Source organism: Scyliorhinus torazame, chromosome 2, assembly GCF_047496885.1.
Source record: "Scyliorhinus torazame isolate Kashiwa2021f chromosome 2, sScyTor2.1, whole genome shotgun sequence".
NCBI classification, from domain to species: Eukaryota; Metazoa; Chordata; class Chondrichthyes; order Carcharhiniformes; family Scyliorhinidae; genus Scyliorhinus; species Scyliorhinus torazame.
In genome coordinates, this window is record NC_092708.1 from 97,356,442 (window position 1) to 97,380,860 (window position 24,419).

At 45.2% G+C, this 24,419-nt stretch overlaps 1 protein-coding gene across 9 annotated transcripts in view; it reads left to right on the forward strand.

Annotated features, from left to right (window-relative positions):
• The window catches only part of LOC140389850 (RNA-binding motif, single-stranded-interacting protein 1-like), a 433,449-nt gene that overhangs the window by 260,277 nt on the left and 148,753 nt on the right, over positions 1 to 24,419 (forward strand). For all 9 annotated transcript variants that reach the window (XM_072474452.1, XM_072474427.1, XM_072474477.1 and 6 more), the window contains exon 4: positions 2,375 to 2,466. In XM_072474452.1, coding sequence (XP_072330553.1) covers positions 2,375 to 2,466 — 92 coding nt within the window. The remainder of the gene's footprint in view (positions 1 to 2,374; positions 2,467 to 24,419) is intronic.

Genomic DNA, 24,419 nt, shown 5'->3' on the forward strand with positions numbered 1-24,419 from the left:
TTCAAAGCACTTATCCACCTATCAAAATTACTCTGTTTGAGCCTTTCAAACTCCATATATGTTTGACCAAATTCTTTCCTTAAATTGCTAAACCTTTGTCTGTAAGCTTCAGGAACTAGTTCATATGCACCTAAGATGGATTTTTTCACCTCATACATCCCAGATACCTCCTCCGGTAGTGATGCAAACACTTCACTAGCCCTACCTACCAGCTTTGTTTTACTCAGTAATACCCACATGTCCTGTGGCCATTTCATTTGTTTAGCCACCTTCTCAAATGAAATGAAAAAGGCTTCTACCTCCTTCTCATCAAACCTTGGCAATGCTTGGACATATTTAAATAGATCCCCACCAAGCCTTCGACTATGACATTCTTTCTCACTATCCTCATCACTATCATCCAACGGTATGTTTCCCTTTATGCCTGCCAATTTTAACTGACTTGTCATGTTTCATGGCCATTTTCTGAAGCTCAAACTCTCTCTCTTTATCTTTTTCCCAGATCTGTATCTCCCTTTCTCTTTCTTTTTCCTCTCTATCTCTTTCGTATTCAAGCTGCTTTAATTCTTTCTCATGTTCCATTTGTTTAATTTGCAACTGAATTTTTGCCATTTCCAATTAGTCAAACTGTATCTCAGGCAACTTTAAATGCTTAGCCACCGCCATAATTAGCTCATCTTTTCGCATTTTGCCAGGTAAAGTTAACTGCAATGTTTTTGCCAAATCTAACAGTCTGCTTTTAGTCTCTGTCCGTATGGTACTGCGTGTGACCGTCTCCACCCCCAAAAACTTCAGAGTCTCTGAAAGAGCCATTGTCCACAACACACTCTCACATGACAATAGTATAAGCTGCTGTCATTATTTACTTTTGTGTATTTATTGATCTGTTTATTTATCTGTTGCACAAAACTGATACAGTGCAAAAGGAGACTGTTCGGCCCATCGTATCTATTCCAGCTCTCCAAATAAGCAGCTCCCTTAGTGCCATTCTCCTTTTACTCATTTTTGCATATTTAGCTTATCACATCTGCATGTTTTGTTTAATTCTTGCTTAATTATAGCTGATAGTTCAGTTTTTTTCTCTGCCTCTAAAGTAGCTGTTTAACATACCATATACTTAATTATTAAAGTGTGAATAAATAATTGAGCACTCGGGAATTTATTTTTCTCTGGCTCTGCTGCTCCCTGCCCCTAAATTATATATGATGTTACTTTTCAAATTCATTTCTCCCATTTGCCTGGGTGTTGACACCACTATGATTCCACTCACTGCTTCAAAACCTCGCGGGACTTTCTTATTGGGATCGCCATGGAATTTTCAGCTTTTAAGAGTGAAAAAGAAGCCTGCTAACTCATCAGGTGGCACGTCCAACTGGTAACACCATATTTGAAAATCCGAATGTTATTGAAAATTCCCAGCATTCATCCACTCTGAAATGCATTTATCCAGGAGTGATCAGAGGCGGACAGCATTACCAGCAACTTGCCAGTTTATTTGAGTCTAGTTTATTTCAAGATCTCCTGTTTGCACAATTTTGATGTTGATGGTCCTTCTAATCAGAGGCTTTTCCTGGTCCCAAAAATTAGTATAGTTGAAATTGGCTCTCTGCCCCGTCATGCAGTTTCCCTGCCCGTAGGAGATGTTCCACTGCCACCCGCCCCTCCCCCCCTCCCCCTCTCTCTCTTCCCCCCCCCCCCCCCACACACACACACACACGCAGCTTCTAAATGCCTGACTTCACTGCCTATTTAGAGAAACTAAATTAGCATTTTGCTGAGCTTAATGATGAAAGTGTGACATCAGTTGTATTATAGACAATCATATGCTTCAAATCATTGGGGCTCATTTAATTATGCAGTGCAGCATTTCCATGAGATTTCTTCAAAACAGGAAAAGCGGTAGTATATATGAATTCTAAGATAGTACAGTAAGTTTAGCAGAGTGTATTTGTTAGCATCTGGATTATTTGACAAGCTGCACCTAGTAAGGATCTTAAAGAGCATAATCTTGATATTTGAGATATCTTTCAAAATAGGGATAAATGTATGCTCGTCTGCACGTCCCAAGCATTTTTGCTGTTTTCCCCATGTTATCTTCAATACTGGAATAATAGGAGATTACAAGTATTGCAACACAACACTGAACATATCACAAATCTATTCAACAATGTTATGATACCATTTCCATTTCCTTTCCTATTAAAACGTAATTTTTTTAATGTGCCTCCTGGAGATCACTGTACACAGTAATAGGTACATATATTAAACAAATGTTGAAGAGACAATAATGCAGGTGTTTCATCTATTTTTAATGAACTCATGAGGCTTTGGTTAAGTACCTGCAGTAATTATGCTCTCTGATGTTGCATTTCAGGTTATGGCTTTGTGGATTTCGACAGTCCAGCTGCTGCTCAGAAGGCAGTGGCTGCCTTAAAGGGCAATGGTGTCCAGGCACAGATGGCAAAGGTAAAGACTTAGGAATTAACATAAGTATAGTAATTAAAATTATTTGAACACGTTTCTTTTCAAGATGCAAAGCACTTCAATTATTAAAATGCTGATACTTTTATTTTCATAACCCTACGGGAGGGCGAAGAACAGATATTTTGCATAGATGTAGAATTAACAGGGATGTTGTAGTGGGAGACTTTAATTTTCCTCATATTGACTGGAAATCCCTTAAGGCTAGGGGTCCGGATGGTGAGGAATTTGTTAAGTGTGTCCAGAAAGGTTTTTTGGAACAATATTTGGTAGCCCGACTACAGAGGGGGTTATATTGAACCGAGTACTAGTGAACGAGCCCGGCCAGGTCATCAAAGTTGCAGTGGGGGAACATGCGGTGAACAGTGACCACAATTCCGTAAGCTTTCGGATACTCATGGAAAAGGACAAATGTTGTCCTCGGGTTAAGGTGCTATATTGGGGGAAGGCTAACTACAACCAGATTAGGCAGGATTTGAAGGCTGTTGTTTGGGAGAGGCTGTTTGAGGGTAAATCCACATTTGGCATGTGGGAGTCTTTTAAGGAGCAGTTGATGGGAGTGCAGGACAGGCATGTGCAGATGTAAAGGAAAGACAGGATTCAGGAACCGTGGATGACCAGGGAAATTGCGAGTATAATCAAAAAGAAAAAGGATGCATACATGAGGTCGAGGCAACTAAAAACAGATGAAGCACTTGAAGAATACAGGGAAAATAGAAGAGCTCAAGCAGGGAGTTAGAAGGGAAAAAAGGGGTCATGAAATGTCCTTGGCAGACAGAATTAAGGAGAATCCCAAGGCATTTTATATGTATATTAGGAACAAGAGGGTAGCTAGAGAAAGAGTTGGTCCACTCAAGGAAAAAGGAGGGAAAATATGCAGAGAACCAAAGGAAGTAGTGAGATCCTTAATGAGTATTTTGCATCGTTATTCACAAAGGAAACGGATATGTTGATTAATGGTGTCTTAGAGGGATATGTAAACACTTTAGAACAAGTCATAATTACGAGGGAGGAAGTGTTATGTGTGTTAAAAAGTATTAAGGTAGACAACTCCCTAGAGCCAGATAGCATCTATCCCAGATTATGGGGGAGACAAGAGATTAAATCACTAACAGAAATCTTTGTTTCCTCATTGGCTACAGGTGAGATCCCAGAGGATTTGAGAATAGCCACTATTGTCCCATTATTTAAGAAGGGTAGCAAGGATAACCCGGGTAATTATAGGCCAGTGAACTTGGCATCAGTGACAGTGAAATTGTTGGAAAAGATTCTCCAAGATAGGACCTATGCACATTTGGAAGTGGATGGTCTTATTAGCGACAGACAGCATGTTTTAGTACAAGGGAGGTCATGTCTCACTAATTTAATTGAGTTTTTTGAGGAGATGACAAGGGAAGGGCTATGGATGTTGTCCTCATGGACTTTAGTAAAGCATTTGACAAGGTCCCTTATGGCAGGCTGGTGCAAAAGATTAAACCACACAGGGTCAGGGATGAACAGAGGGTAGCAGTGGAAGGGTGTTTTTCTGAATGGAGGTCTGTAACTAGTGGTGTTCCGCAGGAATGGTACTCGGACCTCTGCTGTTTGTAATATATGTATAAATGTCTTGGAAGAAAACGTAGCTGGTCTGATTAGCAAGTTTGCGGACAATACTAAGATTGCAGGAGTTGCGGATAGTGATGAAGATTGTCAGAGAATACAACAGGATATAGATAGGCTTTAAAATTGGGCGAAGAAATGGTAGATGGAATTTAACCCGGACAAATGCGAGGTGATGCATTTTGGTAGATCCAATTCAGGTGGGAGCTTTAAAATAAATGGCAGAACCATCAGGAGCATAGACACACGGAGAGATCTGGGCATGCATGTCCACAGATTCTTAAAAGTGGCAGCAGAGGTGGAAATGGTGGTAAAGAAAACATATGGCATGCTTGCCTTCATCGGACAAGGCATCGAATATAAAAGTTTGCAAATTATGTTACAGTTATGTAGAACGTTGGTTAGGCCACATTTGGAATACTGTGTCCAATTCTGGTCACCACACTACCAGTAGGACGTGGAGGCTTTGGAGAGGGTACAGAAAAGTTTTACCAGGATGTTGCCTGGTATGGAGGGTATCAGCTATGAGGAGAGATTGAATAAACTGGAATTGTTTTCCCTAGAAAGATGGAGGCTGAGGGGCAACCTGATAAAAGTTTATGAAATTATAAGGAGTATAGATAGGGTGAACAGTTGGAGGCTTTTTCTCAGGGCGGAAATGACAATTACAAGGGGCGACAAGTTTAAGGTGAAGGGGGATAGGTTAAGTGGAGATGTGCCGGGCAAGTGTTTTACACAGAGGATGGTGGTGGGGAATGCACTGCCAAGTGAGGTGGTTGAAGCAGATACGATAGCGACCTTTAAGACTTATCTAGATGGACACATGGACAGACAGGGTATAGAAGGATACAGGTGGTTCGTCTAGATAGGACACAAGATCGGCGCAGACTTGGAGGGCCGAAGGGCCTGTTCCTGTGCTGTACTGTTCTTTGTTCTATCAACATTTTTGCATTATTCAAATTGCAACTATTTTGTGTTTGTGTATGCATCTGTTTCTGAACCTTCCATATCAGTTTGCTATTTGAAGTAATTTTAAATTCCAACAAGTTGGAAAAAAAATAGCTTCTTATTTTTTTAATAAAAAGTAAATCTTTTCATGCACTTGAATTTTATGTGGCTCGTTACGCCACCAGCCAGGGGGCATGGAAAATTGGAAATCATGATCCCGTTGGCGAGAATTTGCGTTTTCCGATTCTCTTGGGATTTTTTGCCCGTGTTGCTGTTCTCGCTGACGGCTAGCGTGGGCTGAAAATGTCCCCCATCGGCTAGCCTTAAGAATTTAATATATTAGCCTAAATGTGAAGGGAAAATATATTTTTAAAGCCAAGTATAGAATAAAACAAATGTTTTTGCAAGGCAACATTTGAAATCTCAGATAAAAATCCTGTCCTTTTAATATATGTGTGAACTCTGTATTGTATGCATTGGGAAATGCAGAGCTACAAGAATGACTCCAAAATGTTAAGGACCTGGAAATAAAAATAGAAGTTTGATATCTGCAATCTAAAACTAACAAGACTAGAAGGAATAAAAGCAAAAATGCTGGAAAAGCTCTGCAGGTCAGGCAGCATGTTTTGAGTAAGTATTACTTTTCTTCAGAGCTAAAGAGAGGGAGAAATGTGAAGGATTACATACAGTATATGAGGGGTTGGAGCTGTTATGCATGTCAATGGTGCATGGTAATCAGCAGGAGGTTGTCTTGCTCATGTTTGATCTGATGCCATGAGACTTTATGAGAAGTCAATCTTCAATGGGGTCAGACAATCTGGCCCAGTTGAATTTGAATCCAAGATTGAGAGCCAAAACTGGAACAGAATAACAGGTTGCATTAAAAGAGATATTTCGGGTACAGTCTCAGTACATTCCCATGTTGGGGAAAGGAGATGGCAAACAATCCAGAACCCCCTGAATGATGAAAATAGAGACTAAGGTGAAGCAAAAAAAAAAGTATGTATGATACATGTCACATGGATAACACAATCGAGAACCAGGCTAAATGTAGAAGGTTCAGAGGGGAAGTGTATAAAAAACAAAAAAGAGAAGCAAAGAGAGTGGCTGAAACGAGACCAGCAAATTTCATAAGATAATTCAAAAGTCTTCTCTCAACGTGTAGGGCTGGATTTTCATGGAGTCAGAAAGAATGCATGGAGGTTTCAAAATGGTGACTGGGACTTAATCCCAGGATTCCCGACCGCATTCCCAGCATCCCCAGTTTTCACCAGTACAGGTTGAGGGTGCGGGATTGAGCAGGGCACGAGCCTGCACTTTGTACTTCTATCCTGGCCGGCTCCATTGCGGGGAAAGACATGTCCTGGTTGTCCACAATTTTCATGGAGTCAGGCCAATGTTTAAAGAAATCATGCTTTCCAGCACCTGAAGAGATGCCATGAACCATGGCCGGGATTCTCCTCTACCCGGCGGGGCGGGGTGTCCCGGCGGGATGGAGTGACAGGAACCACTCTGGCGTCGGGCCGCCCCAAAGGTGCGGATTTCTCCGCACCTTTAGGGGCCAAGCCCTCACCTTGAGGGGCTAGGCCCGCGCCGGAGTGGATGGTGCACCGCTGGCCAGCGGGAAAGGCCTTTGGCGCCACGCCAGCCAGGGCCGAAGGGACTTTGCCGGCCGGCGGACATCCGCGGGAGCGTCAGCTGCTGCTGACGTCATCCCCGTGCATGCGCAGGGGGGGTCACTTCCGCATCAGCTATCGCGGAGTCTATGGCCGACGCGGAAAGAAAAGAGTGCCCCCACGGCACAGGCCCGCCCGCAGAACGGTGGGCCCCAATCGTGGACCAGGCCACTGTGGGGGCACCCCCTGGGGCCTGATCACCCCGCGCCCCCCCCCCAGGACCCCGGAGCCCGCCCGCGCCGTCAGTCCCGCCGGTAAGAGAGGTGGTTTAATTCCCACTAGCGGGACTGGCATGACAGCAGCGGGACTTCGGCCCATCCCGGGCCGGAGAATCGCCAGGGAGGGGCCCGCCGACTGCCGCGGGATTCCCCTCCCGCCGAATCTCTGGCGCCGGAGAATTCGGCGGCCGGCGGGGGCGGTATTCACGCTGCTCCCCCCCTCCCGGCAATTCTCCGACCCGGCGGGGGTCGGAGAATCCTGCCCCATAATCTGGATGAGGGAATCTCTTGAGAAGAAAGTTTTAAAAGGCATTTGATAGTCAGCAAATGTAATTAGAGCTCTTGGAACAAAAAGAACATGGGTAACATAGATACAACATTGGCTGAGTAATAGGAAACTGAGAGTAATGGTAAACAGTTGTTTTATGGACTGAAGGCATTTTTTGTCTGGAGGCTTTTCATGATGTAAATAATGGCCTTGACTTGGGTTTACACGGCCCGATTTTAACATTTGCACAGAATACAAAACTTGGAAGTATTGTGAATTGTGAGGAGGACCGTGATACTGATCAACAGGACAATCACAGGAAAATGGATGGACAGGAGGCAGATGAAATTTAAAAAAGAGGAGTGTGAAGTAATACATTTTGGTAGGAAGAATGAGGATGGGCAATATAAAACAAAGGTTACAATTCTAAAGCAGGTTCAGGAGCAGAGCAGCCTGGGAGTGGGGGGGGGGGGGGGGGGGGGGGGGGGTTAGGTGCACAAATCATTGAAGGTGGCAGGGCAGGCTTAGAAAGCATGTGGGATTATGGACTTTAGAAATTGGGGCATAAGAGTACAAAAGCAAAGAAGTTATGATAAACCTCACTGGAGTATTGTGTCCCGTTCTGGGCACCACACTTCAGAAGAGGTGTGAAGGCATTAGAAAGGGTGCAGAAAAGATTAATGAGCATGGTTCCAGGGAAAAGGAGCTTCAGTTACATGGATAGATTGGCAAAGCTGGGCCTGTTCTCGTTGGAGAAGATGAAGAGTATAATTTTTTAAATATAATTTAAAGTACACAATTAATTTTTTCCACTTAAGGGGCAATTTATCTATTATTACGGGGTGGCGGATGTGGAGAAGGTGCGGAGCTGGGTCAGAGGGATTGATTCCCAGTGGGTCAGAATGGAGGAGAGTTTGTGCAGGGGGTCGGGATTGAAGGCGCGAGCAACAGCGCCATTCCCGATGGCCCCGGGAAAATATTCATGGAGTCCAGTAATAGCAGTTTCATTGAGAACTTGGAGGTAGCTTTGCCAACACTTCGGGTTGGGCAGGATCAAGGGAAATGCCGATTCGGGGGAACCACAGATTTGAGCCAGGGAAGTGGGATGTAAATTTTTGGAAATGGGAGGAGAAGGGAAGTAAGACACTAAAAGATTTGGGGGTCGGTTTGCAGGATTGAAGAAGCTAGAAGCGAAGTATGGGCTGGAGCAGGGGGAAATGTTTAGATACATGTAGGTTTGAGATTTTGCCAGAAAGGAGATACAGAGCTTCCCGGTGGAGCCGGCCTCCACATTGCTGGAGGAGATGCTGATGATAGGGGGACTGGAGAAGGTGGTAGTGTCGGCGGTTTACGGAGCTATTTTGGAAGAGGAGAAGGCACCATTGGAAGGGATCAACGCAAAGTGGGAAGAGGAGTTGGGAGTGGATATGGGGGAGGGGTTCAGGTGTGAGCTGCTCCGGAAAGTGAACGCCTCCACCTTGTGCGCGAGGTTGAGGCTGATATAGCTGAAGGTGCTACAGAGAGCACACCTCATGAGGGCGAGGATGAGCTGATTCTTTGAAGGAGTAGAAGACGTGTGTGAACATTGCTGGGGGGGAGCCTCGCAAATCACATTCATATGTTTTGCTCCTGTCCAAAGCTGCAGGATTACTGGAAGGAGGTTTTTACGGTAATCTCTAAAGTGGTGCATGTGAAACTGGAACCTGACCCTCGGGAGGCCATATTCGGGGTGTTCAACCAGCCGGGGTTGGAAATGGGTGCGGAGGCAGATGTTGTAGCCTCCGCCTCGTTGATCGCCCGAAGGCGGATCCTGATGGGTTGGAGAGCAACCACTCCACCCTGTGCCCTGGCGTGGCGGGGGGACCTGGTGGAATTCATGACTCTTGACAAGGTCAAGTTTGAGGGGAAGGATGGAGGGGTTCTACAATTCATGGGCATTATTCATTATGCAATTTCAAGAACTGGATAACATCGAGCATTAGTTGGGGGGGGATTGGAAGGGTTGGGGGGGGGAGAGGGACTGTGTGTGTTAATGGTGACTATGGGTGATTCCCGATTCTTTTTTGTCATTTGTTTATGTGAACATGCGGGCTAATGTTTGGGGTTTGGTGGGAGGATGGGATCGTTGTTATTGATATAGGAGTTGACATATTTGTTACTGATTATTGTTTATGGTTGGCGGGTGTAAACTTGGGAGAAAATGTGAAAAAGGAGGAGAATAAAAATATATATTTTTTTAAAGGGGCAATTTATTGTGACCAATCCACCTACTGTGCATATCTTTTGGGCTGTGGGGGCGAAACCCACGCAAACACGGGGAGAATGTGCATACTCCACATGGACAGTGACCCCGAGCCGTGATGGAACCTGGGACCTCGACTCTGTGAGGCAGCAGTGGTAACCACTGCACCCCCGTGCTGCCCCTGATTAAGAGGATATTTGATAGATGTATGCAAAATCATGATGGGCCTGGACAGACTGGATGGGTAGGAACTGTTCCCTGGAGGCAAGGATCCGGAACCAGAAGGCACCACTTTATGGTGACTGCCAAAAGAAGGAACGGCGACATAAGGAAAAACCATTTTATGCACTGAGTAGTTTGGTTCTAAACTGAATTGTCTGAGAGTGTGGTGGAGGCAAATTCAATTGAAGCCACCAAAAGAGAATTGGGCAATTACCTGAAGAGAAGAAAATTTGCCAGGCTACAGGGAACTAGGCCAGGGAGTTGTTCGAGGCAAATGTCTCCTTCGGTGCTGTTATCATTATATTATTCTATGAAATCCAGTTTTTCTCACTGACTTCATAGAATTTACAGTGCAGAAGGAGGCCATTCGGCCCATCGAGTCTGCAACGGCTCTTGGAAAGAGCACCCCACCCAAGGTCAACACCTCCACCCTATCCCCATAACCCAGTAACCCCACCCAACACTAAGGGCAATTTTGGACACTAAGGGCAATTTATCATGGCCAATCCACCTAACCTGCACATCTTTGGACTGTGGGAGGAAACCGGAACACCCGGAGGAAACCCACGCACACACTGGGAGGATGTGCAGACTCCGCACAGACAGTGACCCAAGCCGGAATCAAACCTGGGACCCTGGAGCTGTGAAGCAATTGTGCTATCCACAATGCTACCGTGCTTAATCTATCATTGTCTCTTTGCAACTTTCTATTCCCCATCTACATTCCATCGTATGCTCCCCAAATTGGTGTGACCCGCTATTCCTTTATCTAAGATGTGGAGATGTTGGACTGGGGTGAGCACAGTAAGAAGTCTTACAACACCAGGTTAAAGTCCAACAGGTTTGTTTCGAATCACTAGCTTTCGGAGCGCTGCTCCTTTCTCAGGTGAATGAAGAGGTATGTTTCAGAAACATATATATAGACAAATTCAAAGATGCCAGACAATGCTTGGAATGCGAGTATTAGAAGGTGATTAAATCTTTATAGATCCAGAGATGGGGTAACCATGACGCTGCGACAATGAATGAACGGACATCGCGCGACAATCACCAGGCGGGAATGTTCCCTTCCAGTCGGGGAACACTTCAGCAGTCAAGGGCATTCAGCCTCTGATCTCCGGGTAAGCATTCTCCAAGGCGGCCTTCAGGACGCGCGACAACGCAGAATCGCCGAACAGAAACTTATAGCCAAGTTCCGCACACATGAGGGACCTGGGATTCATGTTGCATTACATTCATCCCCCACCATCTGGCCTGCGAAATCCTACCAACTGTCCTGGCTTGACACAATTCATACCTCATTAACCTGAGGTTACCCCATCTCTGGATCTGTAAAGATTTAATCATTCCTGCTAATGCTCGCATTCCAAGCATTGTCTGGCATCTTTGAATTTGTCTATATATATATGTTTCTGGAAAATACCTCTTTATTCACCTGAGGAAGGAGCAGTGCTCCGAAAGCTAGTGTTTGAAACAAACCTGTTGCACTTTAACCTGGTGTTGTAAGACTTCTTACTGTCCTTTATCTAACTCATTGATAAATCTAGAATCCTGGGGCACACCCATCAATGATGCTGACAATTGGAGTACCGACCTATTATCACTTTTCTCTGTCTCCTATCTCCTAACCAATTTCCTACTTTTGTCTATAGGTTGCCTCCTAATCTGCGCACTTTTGTTATTGCTAATAGTCTCCAATGTGGAATCTTATTGAGTGTCTATAGAAATCCATTTGAATAACATCCATAGACACTTTGCTATCTAACCCCTTGGTAACATCTTCAGAAAATTCAACTAGGCTGTTAAACATGACTTTCCCTACACAAATCTATGCTGGTTCTCCTTGATCAACTTGAGTTGACCAAATGATATAGGTTTAAATCAGTGAAAAGTAATTTTAAACAACTATTAGCAAATTTTAATGTAAGTATGATAAGTGTTTGGTATGATTTGTAATACATTCATGACATTCCGTGTCCTTCAAAATATGGTTGGATGTTTAGCTAGCAGAGTTGGAGAGCAGCGCAATCAATTGAAGGGACCATATTGCTTGTACTTTACTGTTTTGATATATATTTGTTGGTCTGCTGGTTGCGCATAAATGCGTCCTTCTACAAGGGGGCCAACGTGTAAAATAAATTGTCCAGTTACTTGACTGAAATGCTCATCGTGATTATTCCAATTCTACAGGTCATTCGAACAGAATTAAATTAAAGCTTTGAATTACGAGTGGAATTTATTCCACTCAAATCATTTGATAATAGAATTTGATCAGAAATTTGAAAAGATGGATAATCAACAGTGCCACAACAATAGCTTCTTTAATGTAGATGAACATTCTAAGGCGCCAAAAACATTTTCGGCTTTTAAATTCATTGCTACGGGACAGCATGGCGGCAGAGCAGTTAGCACTGTTGCCTCACCAGGGACCCGGGTTCAATACCGGCCTTGGAAGACTGCTTGTGTTGAGTTTGCACGTTCTCCCTGTGTCTGCGTGGGTTTCCTCCGGGTGCTCCGGTTTCCTCCCACAGTCCAAAGGTGTGCAGGTTAGGTGGATTGGCCATGCTAAATTACCCCTTAGTGCCCAAAAGGTTGGGTGGGATTACAGGAACAGAGTGGCGATTGGGCCTAGGTTGGGTGGTCTTTGAGAGGGTCAGTACAGACTCGATGGGCCGAATAGCCTCCTACTGCATTGTAGGGATTTTATGATTCTATGATGAGGAGATCAGGGGTTGGGAAGAAGACAGAAAAATGAGGATGAAAAACATATCAGCCATGATTGAATGGCGGAGCAAACGTGATGGGCTGAATGTCCTAATTCTGCTCCCATGTCTTATGGTCTTATAAAGAATATTTAACAATGATAACTAGCTGTAACTGGGGACAATTATTTACAAGGCATGGGTAATATTTTTAGGAGTTGTTGGGGCTACAGATATACTTTCCAGCTGTTCTTGACTACCAACAATTAGTCACATATCCTTTTGAGTGTAATTTATGTTCTGTTTGTTTCAACAAGTGCTCGTTAATTCTGTTTAATTTTTAATGTTGAAAGCATAGATTTCCAAGTTGGAAAATTGTATCAAGGGTAGGAGAAGTGGTATGATGAGCTTCACTGTTGGTATTCTCTGTGGAATGAAATGAACATTAAAGTTTGGATGTTAACTTTGCAAAAGATTGTTTTTTCTCTCTCTTATTATCATACAAGATCCCAGAATGATTGGGTGTTGCATTCCATGCTCTGGTTCTTGGATTATTTTAATATATATATTTGGACCCTGTATTATATAAACATCTGCTCTGTGAACTTCTGATCTTGGCCAAGCCCTTGGGTGCGAATGCTGAAAGGAAACGGGTTGTGTTTTGACAGAAGGAAAAGGAAAAAGCTAGTCATCTGTATGCTGCGACAGACATTGTAGCAGCTGTATTCAATGGCGACATTGACAAATATGTGGGAAGGTCACTGTTCTAATTCCTCAGCTGGAGAATAGTATTTGATCCAGCCACACTAGAAAGATAATAGAAGAAAATAAAGTTTTAAAAAGTTTGAAAGAAGGTTGGCTGACATATATTTTTCAGGAGTATTTAGCTTTTGTAAAATAATTAGCACTATACATCCCAGTTCCTAAAATTGGGATTAAAAAATATTAGCTTGCTTTTGTTCCTTAATTGTTTTCTTGAATTAAATAGAATGTCCAGAAAAGTTTTTATTTAATGGATTTCTGAATGAACAGATAAAATGGAATTTGTAAAGACCACGGGCTGGATTCTCCATTACTGGGACTATGTCCCCATGCTGGCGTCAAAACTGTGGACTTTCACGCCACAAAAATTGGCATGAAAGGGCCACATTTTCCCAGCCCTTCAGGGGCTAGCAGGGACCCGGCGTAAATCTAACAGCTTTTGCTGCAGATATGGGCCCCCGCACTTCTGGGTCGGATTGCAAGGTGGCGGTCTCCAGTGGCCACGCCATGTTCCATGGAGGACTCGGACCGCGGAGCTGGACTCTGAAAATAAACCCCCCGATTGGCCATGCGCCCGACCCTGACCGCCCGCACAAACATTCCCCTGCCGCGTATATGTACCCCCTGCCCTCCGACCGGCCTGCCCCGACTAGTCCCCAGCCGTCACGGGAATACCCCAACCGGCTGGACCACATTAGATCCACGCTGTCGGGACTTTGGCAGGTCAGGGCCGGAGCAGGCCTCCAGCAATGACCCTATGTAGGTCTTGGGCGGCGCAGCGTACTCTCTGAGTATGCCACTTTTCGGGGCTCGCAGAATCGGGAAACAGTGCCGGTCCCGATTCCGTGCGGGAAAATGGATTCTCTGCTCCCATGCCAGCCGTGATTTTGGCGTCGGGGTGCAGAGAATCCAGCCCCACATTTCTGAATTTGTAAGGGTTAAGCAAAGGGATCGAGCCTTTTTCAATCTGATATTGAAAGTATATTACACGTATATTCTTTTAAGGTATTGAGTTTTCACCTACAGCATTCTGTATTTCCTGTAGCCAACTGAATAGTTTCAAAAAGACTAGAAACATTTTCATAGTACATAGGAACATGAGTAGGCTGTTCAGCCCATCGAGCATGCTTTGCCTTTCAATGCAATTATGGCTGATCTATATTCTAACTATCCACCTGCCTTGACTCCATATCCCACAGTACTGTTGGCTTGGAAATAAACCTATTGATCTCTGATTTTAAATTATTAATTGAAATAGCATAGATTACTTTGTGGGAATGAGTTGCAATTCTACTACCTGTTGCATTAATAATTGTTTCCTAAATTCTCTCCTGGATGGTGTGACAATAATTTTAAGCTTATGCCCATTTACTTTTTGCTCTAATGGAAAACTTAAAACCTCAGTCAAATGATCCCTTCCATATGTCCTCCCTAAGCTCATATTGACCATGAAGCCACCTCGTGCTCCATTGACCCAATTTCCATGAAACGGTTGGCCACCCCCAACTTCCCTTCTTGGTCCCTGCGTTAGCCAATATTGTTAACGGTTCCCTCGCTTCAGGTAATCAATCACTTCCTCTTTTTAAAAATGTCATCACCCCTCTCCTGAAAAATTTACCCTTTCCCTCACTGTACTTTACTATCCTATCCTTGAATACCCTTTCCTCTCCAATGTCCTTGAACGTGTTGTCAACTCTCAAATCCAGGCCTATCTTTCCAGGAGCTCTATTTTTGAATCCCTTCAATCTGGTTTCCGCAATAGAGTAGCAAAACTGCTCTTATCAAAGTCATAATGACATCCTGTGACAAGGTAAACTATTCTTCTTTGTCCGTCTGACTGGTCTGCAATTTTAAACATTATTGACTTCCCCTTCCTCCTCCAATGTCTCTCCACTGTTGTCTATCTGGGTAGGACTGCACACATCTGGTCCTCGCTACACACAGAAACAACATATATACCCTTTAGCCAACCAACAGCCTGACATAATTATACTCATTGGGGTCATACCTCAAGACATCACCATCCCTGGGTATGTCCTGTCCACAAGCAGGACAGACCCAGCAGAAGTGGCAGCACAACAATATTCAGTACGGTGGGAGGTGCCCGTTCCTCAACATGGGCCACCGAGCCACAAAGCTTCCTGCTGATCACCATATACCATCTCCCCATAACTGATGAATCAGCACTCCTCCATGTTGAACACCACTTTGCAGCATGGTAGCACAGTGGTTAACACTGTTGCTTTACAGCACCAGGGTCCCAGATTCGATACCCAGCTTGAGTCACTGTCTGTGCGGAGTCTGCACGTTCTCCCCGTGTCTGCGTGGGTTTCCTCCGGGCGCTCCAGTTTCCCCCCACAAGTCCCGGAAAATGTGTTTGTTAGGTGAATTAGACATTCAGAATTCTCCCTCAGTGTACCGAACAGGCGCCAGTCTGTGGCGACTAGGATCTTTTCACAGTAACTTCATTTTCACAGCCAACTTGTGACAATAATAAAGGTTATTACTTGGAGGAAGCACTGAGGGTGGCAAGGGCGCAAAATGTACACTGAGTCGGGATCTTCAATATCCCTTACTATTATAGAGTGTTATTATTATGCACCTTTAAAAAAATCTATTGTTGATATCATTAGTAAGTGCTATGATGTCATCAGTTGTTGTTATTTGTGTATATTCGTATTTAACTGCGATTTGTTCTAATTCTATTCAATTGCTGTTATTTTGATGTTTAGCCAGCTGTTTCCGTTTTTAAAAACTTTTCCAATTGAGGGGCAATTTAGCGTGGCCAATCCACCTACCCTGGACATCTGTGGGGGTGATACCCATGCAGATACAGGGAGAATGTGCATTGCAGCACCCATGCAGATACAGGGAGAACAGTGACCCGGGGCCGGGATCGAACCCGGGTTCTTGGCGCCGTGAGGTGATAGTGCTAACCACCGTGCCGCCCTGCTGTTCCAGTTTTTGAGTCCATACTGTATTTTAAACTTTGTTATTTTTTATATATTAACAAAGATTTAAACCCGTTGCTGATATCATCAGTAAGTGTTATGATGTCATTAGTTGTTGTTATTTGTGTATATTTGTATTTAGGCGTTTCGCTTAACTTTTTGGTTAAATTACCACATTTACCAAGAGTGATTCGGTCTCACCACAATAGACCGAGCTGCCTGATCCTAAAGAACATAACTGCTAGACTCGATCTGGGGCAGGTGATGAGGGAATCAAAAAATAGGGAAAAACATACTTGATCTCATCCTCACCAACTTGCCTGCAGGTGCATCTGAACATGACAGTATCGGTAGGATGACCACCACAGTCCTTGTGGAGACAAAATCCCGTCTTCACATTGAGGATACCCTCCATTGTGTTGTGTGGTACTGTTACCCTGTTAAATGGGATAGATTTGAACAGATCTAGCAATTCAAGAACATGAGGTGCCGTGGGCCATCGGCAGCGGCTGAATGAAACTACAATCTGTAACCTCCTGGCCCTGTATATTCCCCACTCTACCATTACCACCAAGCCAAGGGATCAACCTTGGTTTAATGAAAAGCGCAGGAGAGCATGCTAGGAGCAACACAAGGCATATCTAAATATAAGGTACAACACAGGACTACCTGCATGCCAGACTGCATTAGCAGCAGCTAATAGACAGAGCTAAATAATTCCATAACCAACGGATCCGATCTAAGCTCTGCAGTCTTGCCACATCCAGCCGTGAATGGTAGTGGACAATTAAACAATTCACTGGAGGAGAAGGCTCCAGAGATGTCCCTATCCTCAATGATGGAGGAGTCCAGTGTAACCATGGCCAGGATTCTCCCTTGCCCGGCGGGGCGGGGGGTCCCAGCGGGATGGAGTGGCAGGAACCACTCCGGTGTCGGGCCGCCCCAAAGGTGCGGATTTCTCCGCATCTTTAGGGGCCAAGCCCTCACCTTGAGGGGCTAGGCCCGCGCCGGAGTGGTTGCCGCGCTTCTGGCTGGCGGGAAAGGCCTTTGGCACCACGCCAGCCGGGGCCGAAGGGACTGCGCCAGCCGGCGGAAGCCCACGCATGCGCGGGAGCGTCAGCGGCTGCTGATGTCATTCCCGCGCATGTGCAGGAGGCGGTGTCACTTCCGCATCGGCCATCGTGGAGGCTATGGCCAAGCGGAAGGAAAAGAGTGCCCATGGCACAGGCCCGCCCGTGGATCGGTGGGCCCCGATCGCCCCGCCCCCCCCCCCGCCCCCCCTCCCCAAGGACCCTGGAGCCCGCCAGTCCCGCCAGTATGGTAGGTGGTTTGATTCACGCCAGCAGGACTGGCATGACAGCAGCAGGACTTCAGCCCATCGCGGGCTGGAGAATCGTCGGGGGGGGGGGGTGGCGCCGACCGGCGCGGCGCGATTCCCGCCCCCGCCAAATTTTCGGTGCCAGAGAATTCGACGGGGGCGGGATTCACGCTGCCCCTCCTGGCGATTCTCCGACCCGGCGGGGGGTCGGAGAATCCCGCCCCATAAGTATATTGTATGGGAGATAAAGGGTTAACATTTAATGTAAATATTTCTTACCGCCAGATGGTGATCAAGAGCAGTCACATATATATCAAATGACAACCATTGATGCAAGGAGAAGGTGTATAGGTGTGAGATAGAGTAGTTGTGTAGTCCTGCAGAGTTATGGCATAGTTTATTTTCGCAACCTTATACTTATGAATACGTTCATATCTTATTTAAGGAGTGTTAATAAGTCAGCTTTGTTAATGTACTTATCTTGATGTTCTTTGTTCAACACTACGCATTCAAAACATCCAGACAAAGAAAACAGAGAACATCACATAGCACATCAGTGCAAAAGATAAGGCTAAAGCATTCACAACAATCTCCAACCTGAAGTGTCACGTGGATGATTCTTCTTGGTATGCTCTGGAGGTCCCGAGTATCACCATAGAACATAGAACATAGAACAATACAGCGCAGTACAGGCCCTTCGGCCCACGATGTTGCACCGAAACAAAAGCCATCTAACCTACACTATGCCATTATCATCCATATGTTTATCCAATAAACTTTTAAATGCCTTCAATGTTGGCGAGTTCACTACTGTAGCAGGTAGGGCATTCCACGGCCTCACTACTCTTTGCGTAAAGAACCTACCTCTGACCTCTGTCCTATAACTATTACCCCTCAGTTTAAAGTTATGTCCCCTCGTGCCAGCCATATCCATCCGCGGGAGAAGGCTCTCACTGTCCACCCTATCCAACCCCCTGATCATTTTGTATGCCTCTATTAAGTCTCCTCTTAACCTCCTTCTCTCCAACGAAAACAACCTCAAGTCCGTCAGCCTTTCCTCATAAGATTTTCCCTCCATACCAGGCAACATCCTGGTAAATCTCCTCTGCACCCGCTCCAAAGCCTCCACGTCCTTCCTATAATGCGGTGAGCAGAACTGTACGCAATACTCCAAATGCGGCCGGACCAGAGTTCTGTACAGCTGCAACATGACCTCCCGACTCCGGAACTCAATCCCTCTACCAATAAAGGCCAACACTCCATAGGCCTTCTTCACAACCCTATCAACCTGGGTGGCAACTTTCAGGGATCTATGTACATGGACACCTAGATCCCTCTGCTCAGCCACACTTTCAAGAACTTTACCATTAGCCAAATATTCCGCATTCCTGTTATTCCTTCCAAAGTGAATCACCTCACACTTCTCTACATTAAACTCCATTTGCCACCTCTCAGCCCAGCTCTGCAGCTTATCTATATCCCTCTGTTACCTGCTACATCCTTCCACACTATCGACAACACCACCGACTTTAGTATCGTCTGCAAATTTACTCACCCACCCTTCTGCGCCTTCCTCTAGGTCATTGATAAAAATGACAAACAGCAACGGCCCCAGAACAGATCCTTGTGGTACTCCACTTGTGACTGTACTCCATTCTGAACATTTCCCATCAACCACCACCCTCTGTCTTCTTTCAGCTAGCCAATTTCTGATCCACATCTCTAAATCACTCTCAATCCCCAGCCTCCGTATTTTTTGCAATAGCCTACCGTGGGGAACCTTATCAAACGCTTTGCTGAAATCCATATACACCACATCAACCTGTTCAGTCACCTTCTCAAAGAACTCAATAAGGTTTGTGAGGCATGACCTACCCTTCACAAAGCCATGCTGACTATCCCTGATCATATTATTCCTATCTAGATGATTATAAATCTTGTCCCTTATAATCCCCTCCAAGACTTTACCCACTACAGACGTGAGGCTCACCGGTCTATAGTTGCCGGGGTTGTCTCTGCTCCCCTTTTTGAACAAAGGGACCACATTTGCTGTCCTCCAGTCCTCTGGCACTATTCCTGTAGCCAATGATGACATAAAAATCAAAGCCAAAGGTCCAGCAATCTCTTCCCTGGCCTCCCATAGAATCCTAGGATAAATCCCATCAGGTCCCGGGGACTTATCTATTTTCAGCCTGTCCAGAATTGCCAACACCTCTTCCCTACATACCTCAATGCCATCTATTCTATTAGCCTGGGGCTCAGCATTCTCCTCCACAACATTATCTTTTTCCTGAGTGAATACTGACGAAAAATATTCATTTAGTATCTCGCCTATCTCTTCAGACTCCACACACAATTTCCCATCCCTGTCCTTGACTGGTCCTACTCTTTCCCTAGTCATTCGCTTATTCCTGACATACCTATAGAAAGCTTTTGGGTTTTCCTTGATCCTTCCTGCCAAATACTTCTCATGTCCCCTCCTTGCTCGTCTTAGCTCTCTCTTTAGATCCTTCCTCGCTACCTTGTAACTATCCATCGCCCCAACCGAAACTTCACACTTCATCTTCACATAGGCCTTCTTCTTCCTCTTAACAAGAGATTCCACTTCCCTGGTAAACCACGGTTCCCTCGCTCGACGCCTTCCTCCCTGTCTGACCGGTACATACTTATCAAGAACACGCAGTAGCTGATCCTTGAACAAGCCCCACTTATCCAGTGTGCCCAACACTTGCAGCCTACTTCTCCACCTTATCCCCCCCAAGTCACATCTAATGGCATCATAATTGCCCTTCCCCCAGCTATAACTCTTGCCCTGCGGTGTATACTTATCCCTTTCCATCATTAACGTAAACGTCACCAGATGCCAGTATTCGGCCAATTCGATTCACTCCACGTGGTACCAAGAAATGGCTGAAGGCACTGGATACTACCCTCAATCATCAGCAAAGTGATGGAATGGGTCAGCAACAGTGCTATCAAGTGGCACTTGCTCAGCAAAAACTTGTTCACTGCGTTCAGTTTGTGTCCCATCAGGATTACTCAGCCCCTGCCCTCAATACAGCCCTGGTTCAAGCATGGAAGAAAGAGCGGGATTCCAAAGGTGAGCTTAGAGTGACTGCCCTTGACAACAAGGCAGCATTTGACCGAGTATGGCTCAAGGGGCCCTAGCAAAACTGGAGTCAATGAGAATCGGGCAATAGAAACCCTCCGCCGATTGGCGTCATACCTGCCACAAAAGGGATATGGTTGTAGTGGTTGGAGGTCAATCATCACAGTTCCAGGACACCACTGCAGGAGTTCCTCAACATCGTGTTCTAGACATAACCATGTTCATATGCTTAATTAATGACCGTCATTCCATTATAAGGTCAGAGGTGAGGATGATGGCTAATGACTGCACCATTCACGACTCCTCAGATAAGGAAACAGTTCATGTCCAATTGCAGCAAAACCTGGACAATATCCAGGCTTGGGCTAACTAGAGGCAAGTAACATTCACGTCACATCGGTGCCGTGCAATGATAAGCAACAACAAAAGAGAATCTGACCATTGTCCTTGACAATCAATGGAATTACCATCGCTGAATCCCCCACAATCAACATCCTGGGGATTAGCATTGACCAGCCATATAAATACTGTGGCTACAAGAGCAGGTCAGAGGCTAAAAATCCTGCAGTGAGTCATTCACCTTCTGACTACACAAAGCCTGTGCACAATCTACAAGGCACAAGTCAGGAGTGTGATGGAATTCTCTCCATTTGCCTAGGTCAGTACAGCTCCAACAACACTCAAGAATCTCAACACAATCCAGAGCAAAGTAACCCGCTTGATTGAAACCCCATCCACAAGCATTTACACCATCCTTCACCAATGAACAATTGCAGCAGTGTGTACTTCAATCTACAAGATGTACAATAGGTACTTGTCAAGGTTCCTTCAGCAGTAACTTCCAAACCCACAACTGCTAACAGTTAGAAGGACATATTGGAACACCATCACTTGGATGTTTACCTCCAAGTCACTCAGCATCCTGACCAGGAAATATATTGCCACTGTCGCTGGGTCAAAACCCCAGAACTCTCACTAACAGCATTGTTGGTGCATCAGCACTACACTGACAGCAGCAGTTCAAGAAGGCAGCTCACCACTACCTTCTCAAGAGAAATTAGGGACGGGCAATAAATGCTGGCCTAGCCAGTGACACCCGCATTCCTTAAATTATAGAATCCCTATAGTGGAGAAGGAGGCCATTTGGCCCATCACATCTGCACCGATCTTCCAAAAGAGCTTCCTACGTAGGCCCATGCCCTTGCCCAAATCTCATAACCCCACCTCACCTTTGGATCCACCTAACCCACACATTTTTGGACTGTTGGAGGAAACCTTAGTTGCCAAAAGAAACGGCGCAGACATGGGGAGAACGTGCAAACTCCACACAGTCACCCAAGGTCATAATTGAACCCAGATCCTTGGCACTGTGAGGCAGCAGTACTAACCATTGTGCCACCCATAAATGTTCATAGGAGGTCATAGAATCCCTACAGTGTGGAAGAAGGCCATTCGGCCCATCAAGTTTGCACCAACCCTCTTAAATACACCCTACCTAGGACCACCCCCCCAACCGCACCTTACCCTTTGGGCACGAAGGGCAATTTTTTAGCATGACCAATCCACCTAACCTGCACATCTTTGAACTGTGGAAGGAAACCAGAGCACCAGGAGGAAACTCACATTGACACTGAGAAAACGTGCAAACTCCACATAGACAATCACCCATGGCTGGAATTGAACCCAGGTCCTTGGTGCTGTGAAGCAGTGGTGCTAACCACTGTGCCACCATGTCATTCTGAATATTGAATGAATATTTTTTTTAAAAACCTGTTTCAGCTGCACAAAATGATAGCCATTTGCTGGTGCATTTGACAGAGCAATGCCTTGACCAATTAGAGTCAAGCTGCCTGGTTTAAATTTCAAACAGTGCTTGGCAGTTAACTATCATCACTGTCAACTGTTGCATTCTCCATGGCTTCTCCAGAGCCCACTTTTCAACCAATCAGCACCCTCTTCTCATACAGTCGAACGTTGTTGTTTCCCTTGACATTGGTATTCTTGTGATTGCCCTGGTGATTGTAAACCGAAAAGCTTTGACAAATTCTGTACCAAACGACTATTCCAATCTCGAGTCCTAATTTTGTGCAAATAATCTCTTAAAATTGAGTCCTGAATCCATTACAGCAGAGGAGGAGGTGATTGGATCAGTCCTGTCATTCATACCCCTCCCCCCCTCCACCCCCTTCCATGCAGCCCTGCAAGTTTAACTCCCTCAAGTGCCATCAGTTTCCTTTTCAAATTATTGATTGCCTGCACTTCCACCACTTGTAGGCAATGAGTTCCAGGTCATTATCACTCTCTATGAAAATAAAGTTCCTCCTCACATTCCCCCTGTATCCCTTGCCAAAATCTTAAATCTGCATTCTTAGTTCTTATATCATTGATTCATGGGAATAGTTTTTCTTTGTCTGCCACCTCTAAACCTGCAATGATCTTGTACGCCTATATCAAGCTCACCTCAATCTCCTTTGCTCCAAGGAAAACAATCCCAGTTTTGCCATCCTAACCCAGTGCCCTCACCCCTGGAACTATTTAGATTAATCTCATATACAACCTCGCAAGGATCCTGACATCCTTCCCGAAGTGTCATGACTAGAGCTGAATGCAATACTCTACTCCAGTTGTAACCTAACCAGAGCTGTAGAAATGCTCATCATAATTCCATGCTCTTGTACTCAATTCCTCTATTACCGAAGCACAAGATCCTATATGCTTTCTAACTACTCTTTCAGTATGTCCTATTCAAAGATCAATGCACATGCACCCTCAGGTTCTTTTGTTGCTGCATACACTTGACTTGCTGTATTTTGTCCTTAACTCATTTCTATTAAAGTTGACTCTCCTATTCCATGAGCCTCAATTTTATTAACAACCCTTTTACGTGGTACTTTAGTACAGGCAGCATGTTTGGCATTCTCATTATCATCTTCTCTGTTATTTCATCAAGAAATTGAATTAGTTTAGTCGAGCACAATATGCTTTTAAGAAATCCATATTGGCTTTCATTAATTACCTTAAACCTCTCCAAGTGACTGTTTTCTCCGGTAACTGTTTCTAAAACCTTACGCAGCACAGATGTTAAACTGTCCAGCCTGAAGTTACAAGGAATGGGTGAACAAGGGTGTCACATTTGCCACACTCCAATCCTTTGGCACCTCTGCCGTATCCAGACAAAATTAGAAAATTATTGCAAACTCTTCTGTTATTTCCACCCCCATTTCCTTTAGCAAGCTGGGATGCATGCCATCCAGATCAGCTGACTTATACAACCTAAACAAGGCCAGCCGTTCCATTAAATCATGCTCATCAATTTTCACCTCATCCATTAGCTCCACCACCTCTGCCTTTCACAATATTTTGTCTCGTTTCCAGTAAATACTGATACAAAGGACTGCAATTTATAGCTCCAGAGTGCCATATTCTTTGTTGGGGGGGGTGCAGGGGTGCAAATTTCCCATGGATAATTGCCCAACACTGGAACCATCTGAACATTGTGATTTAAATCGCAAAACCTCAATGGTTGCGACTATGCTATATCAATAGTTACCCAGAAACAGTTACAACAGGCTTGCCCAGCCCACAAAGCCCCTCTGTGGTCCCCCTGGAGCAATTGTTGAAAATGCTGTAAGACAGGTCAGTGAGTTAGAAAATAATCGCAGATTAATTCTCTCCCGCGTTTGCTTCTGGGTAACTATTGTACAGACCTACACTGGGACCATTCTATGCCCCACGAGACCCCCGACTATTGCCTCAAGATCCGGCCCAGCCCAACTTGACCAAACCCCAAGTGCATCCCAGAGGCCTGGCCCAACTTGACCCAAGACCTGACCCAGCCCGACGCCCCTCCACACAGGCCCGACTCAATCCCCTAGGCCTGACCTCTCTAACCATCCACTCCCCAAAGCCCAGCTCAATCCATT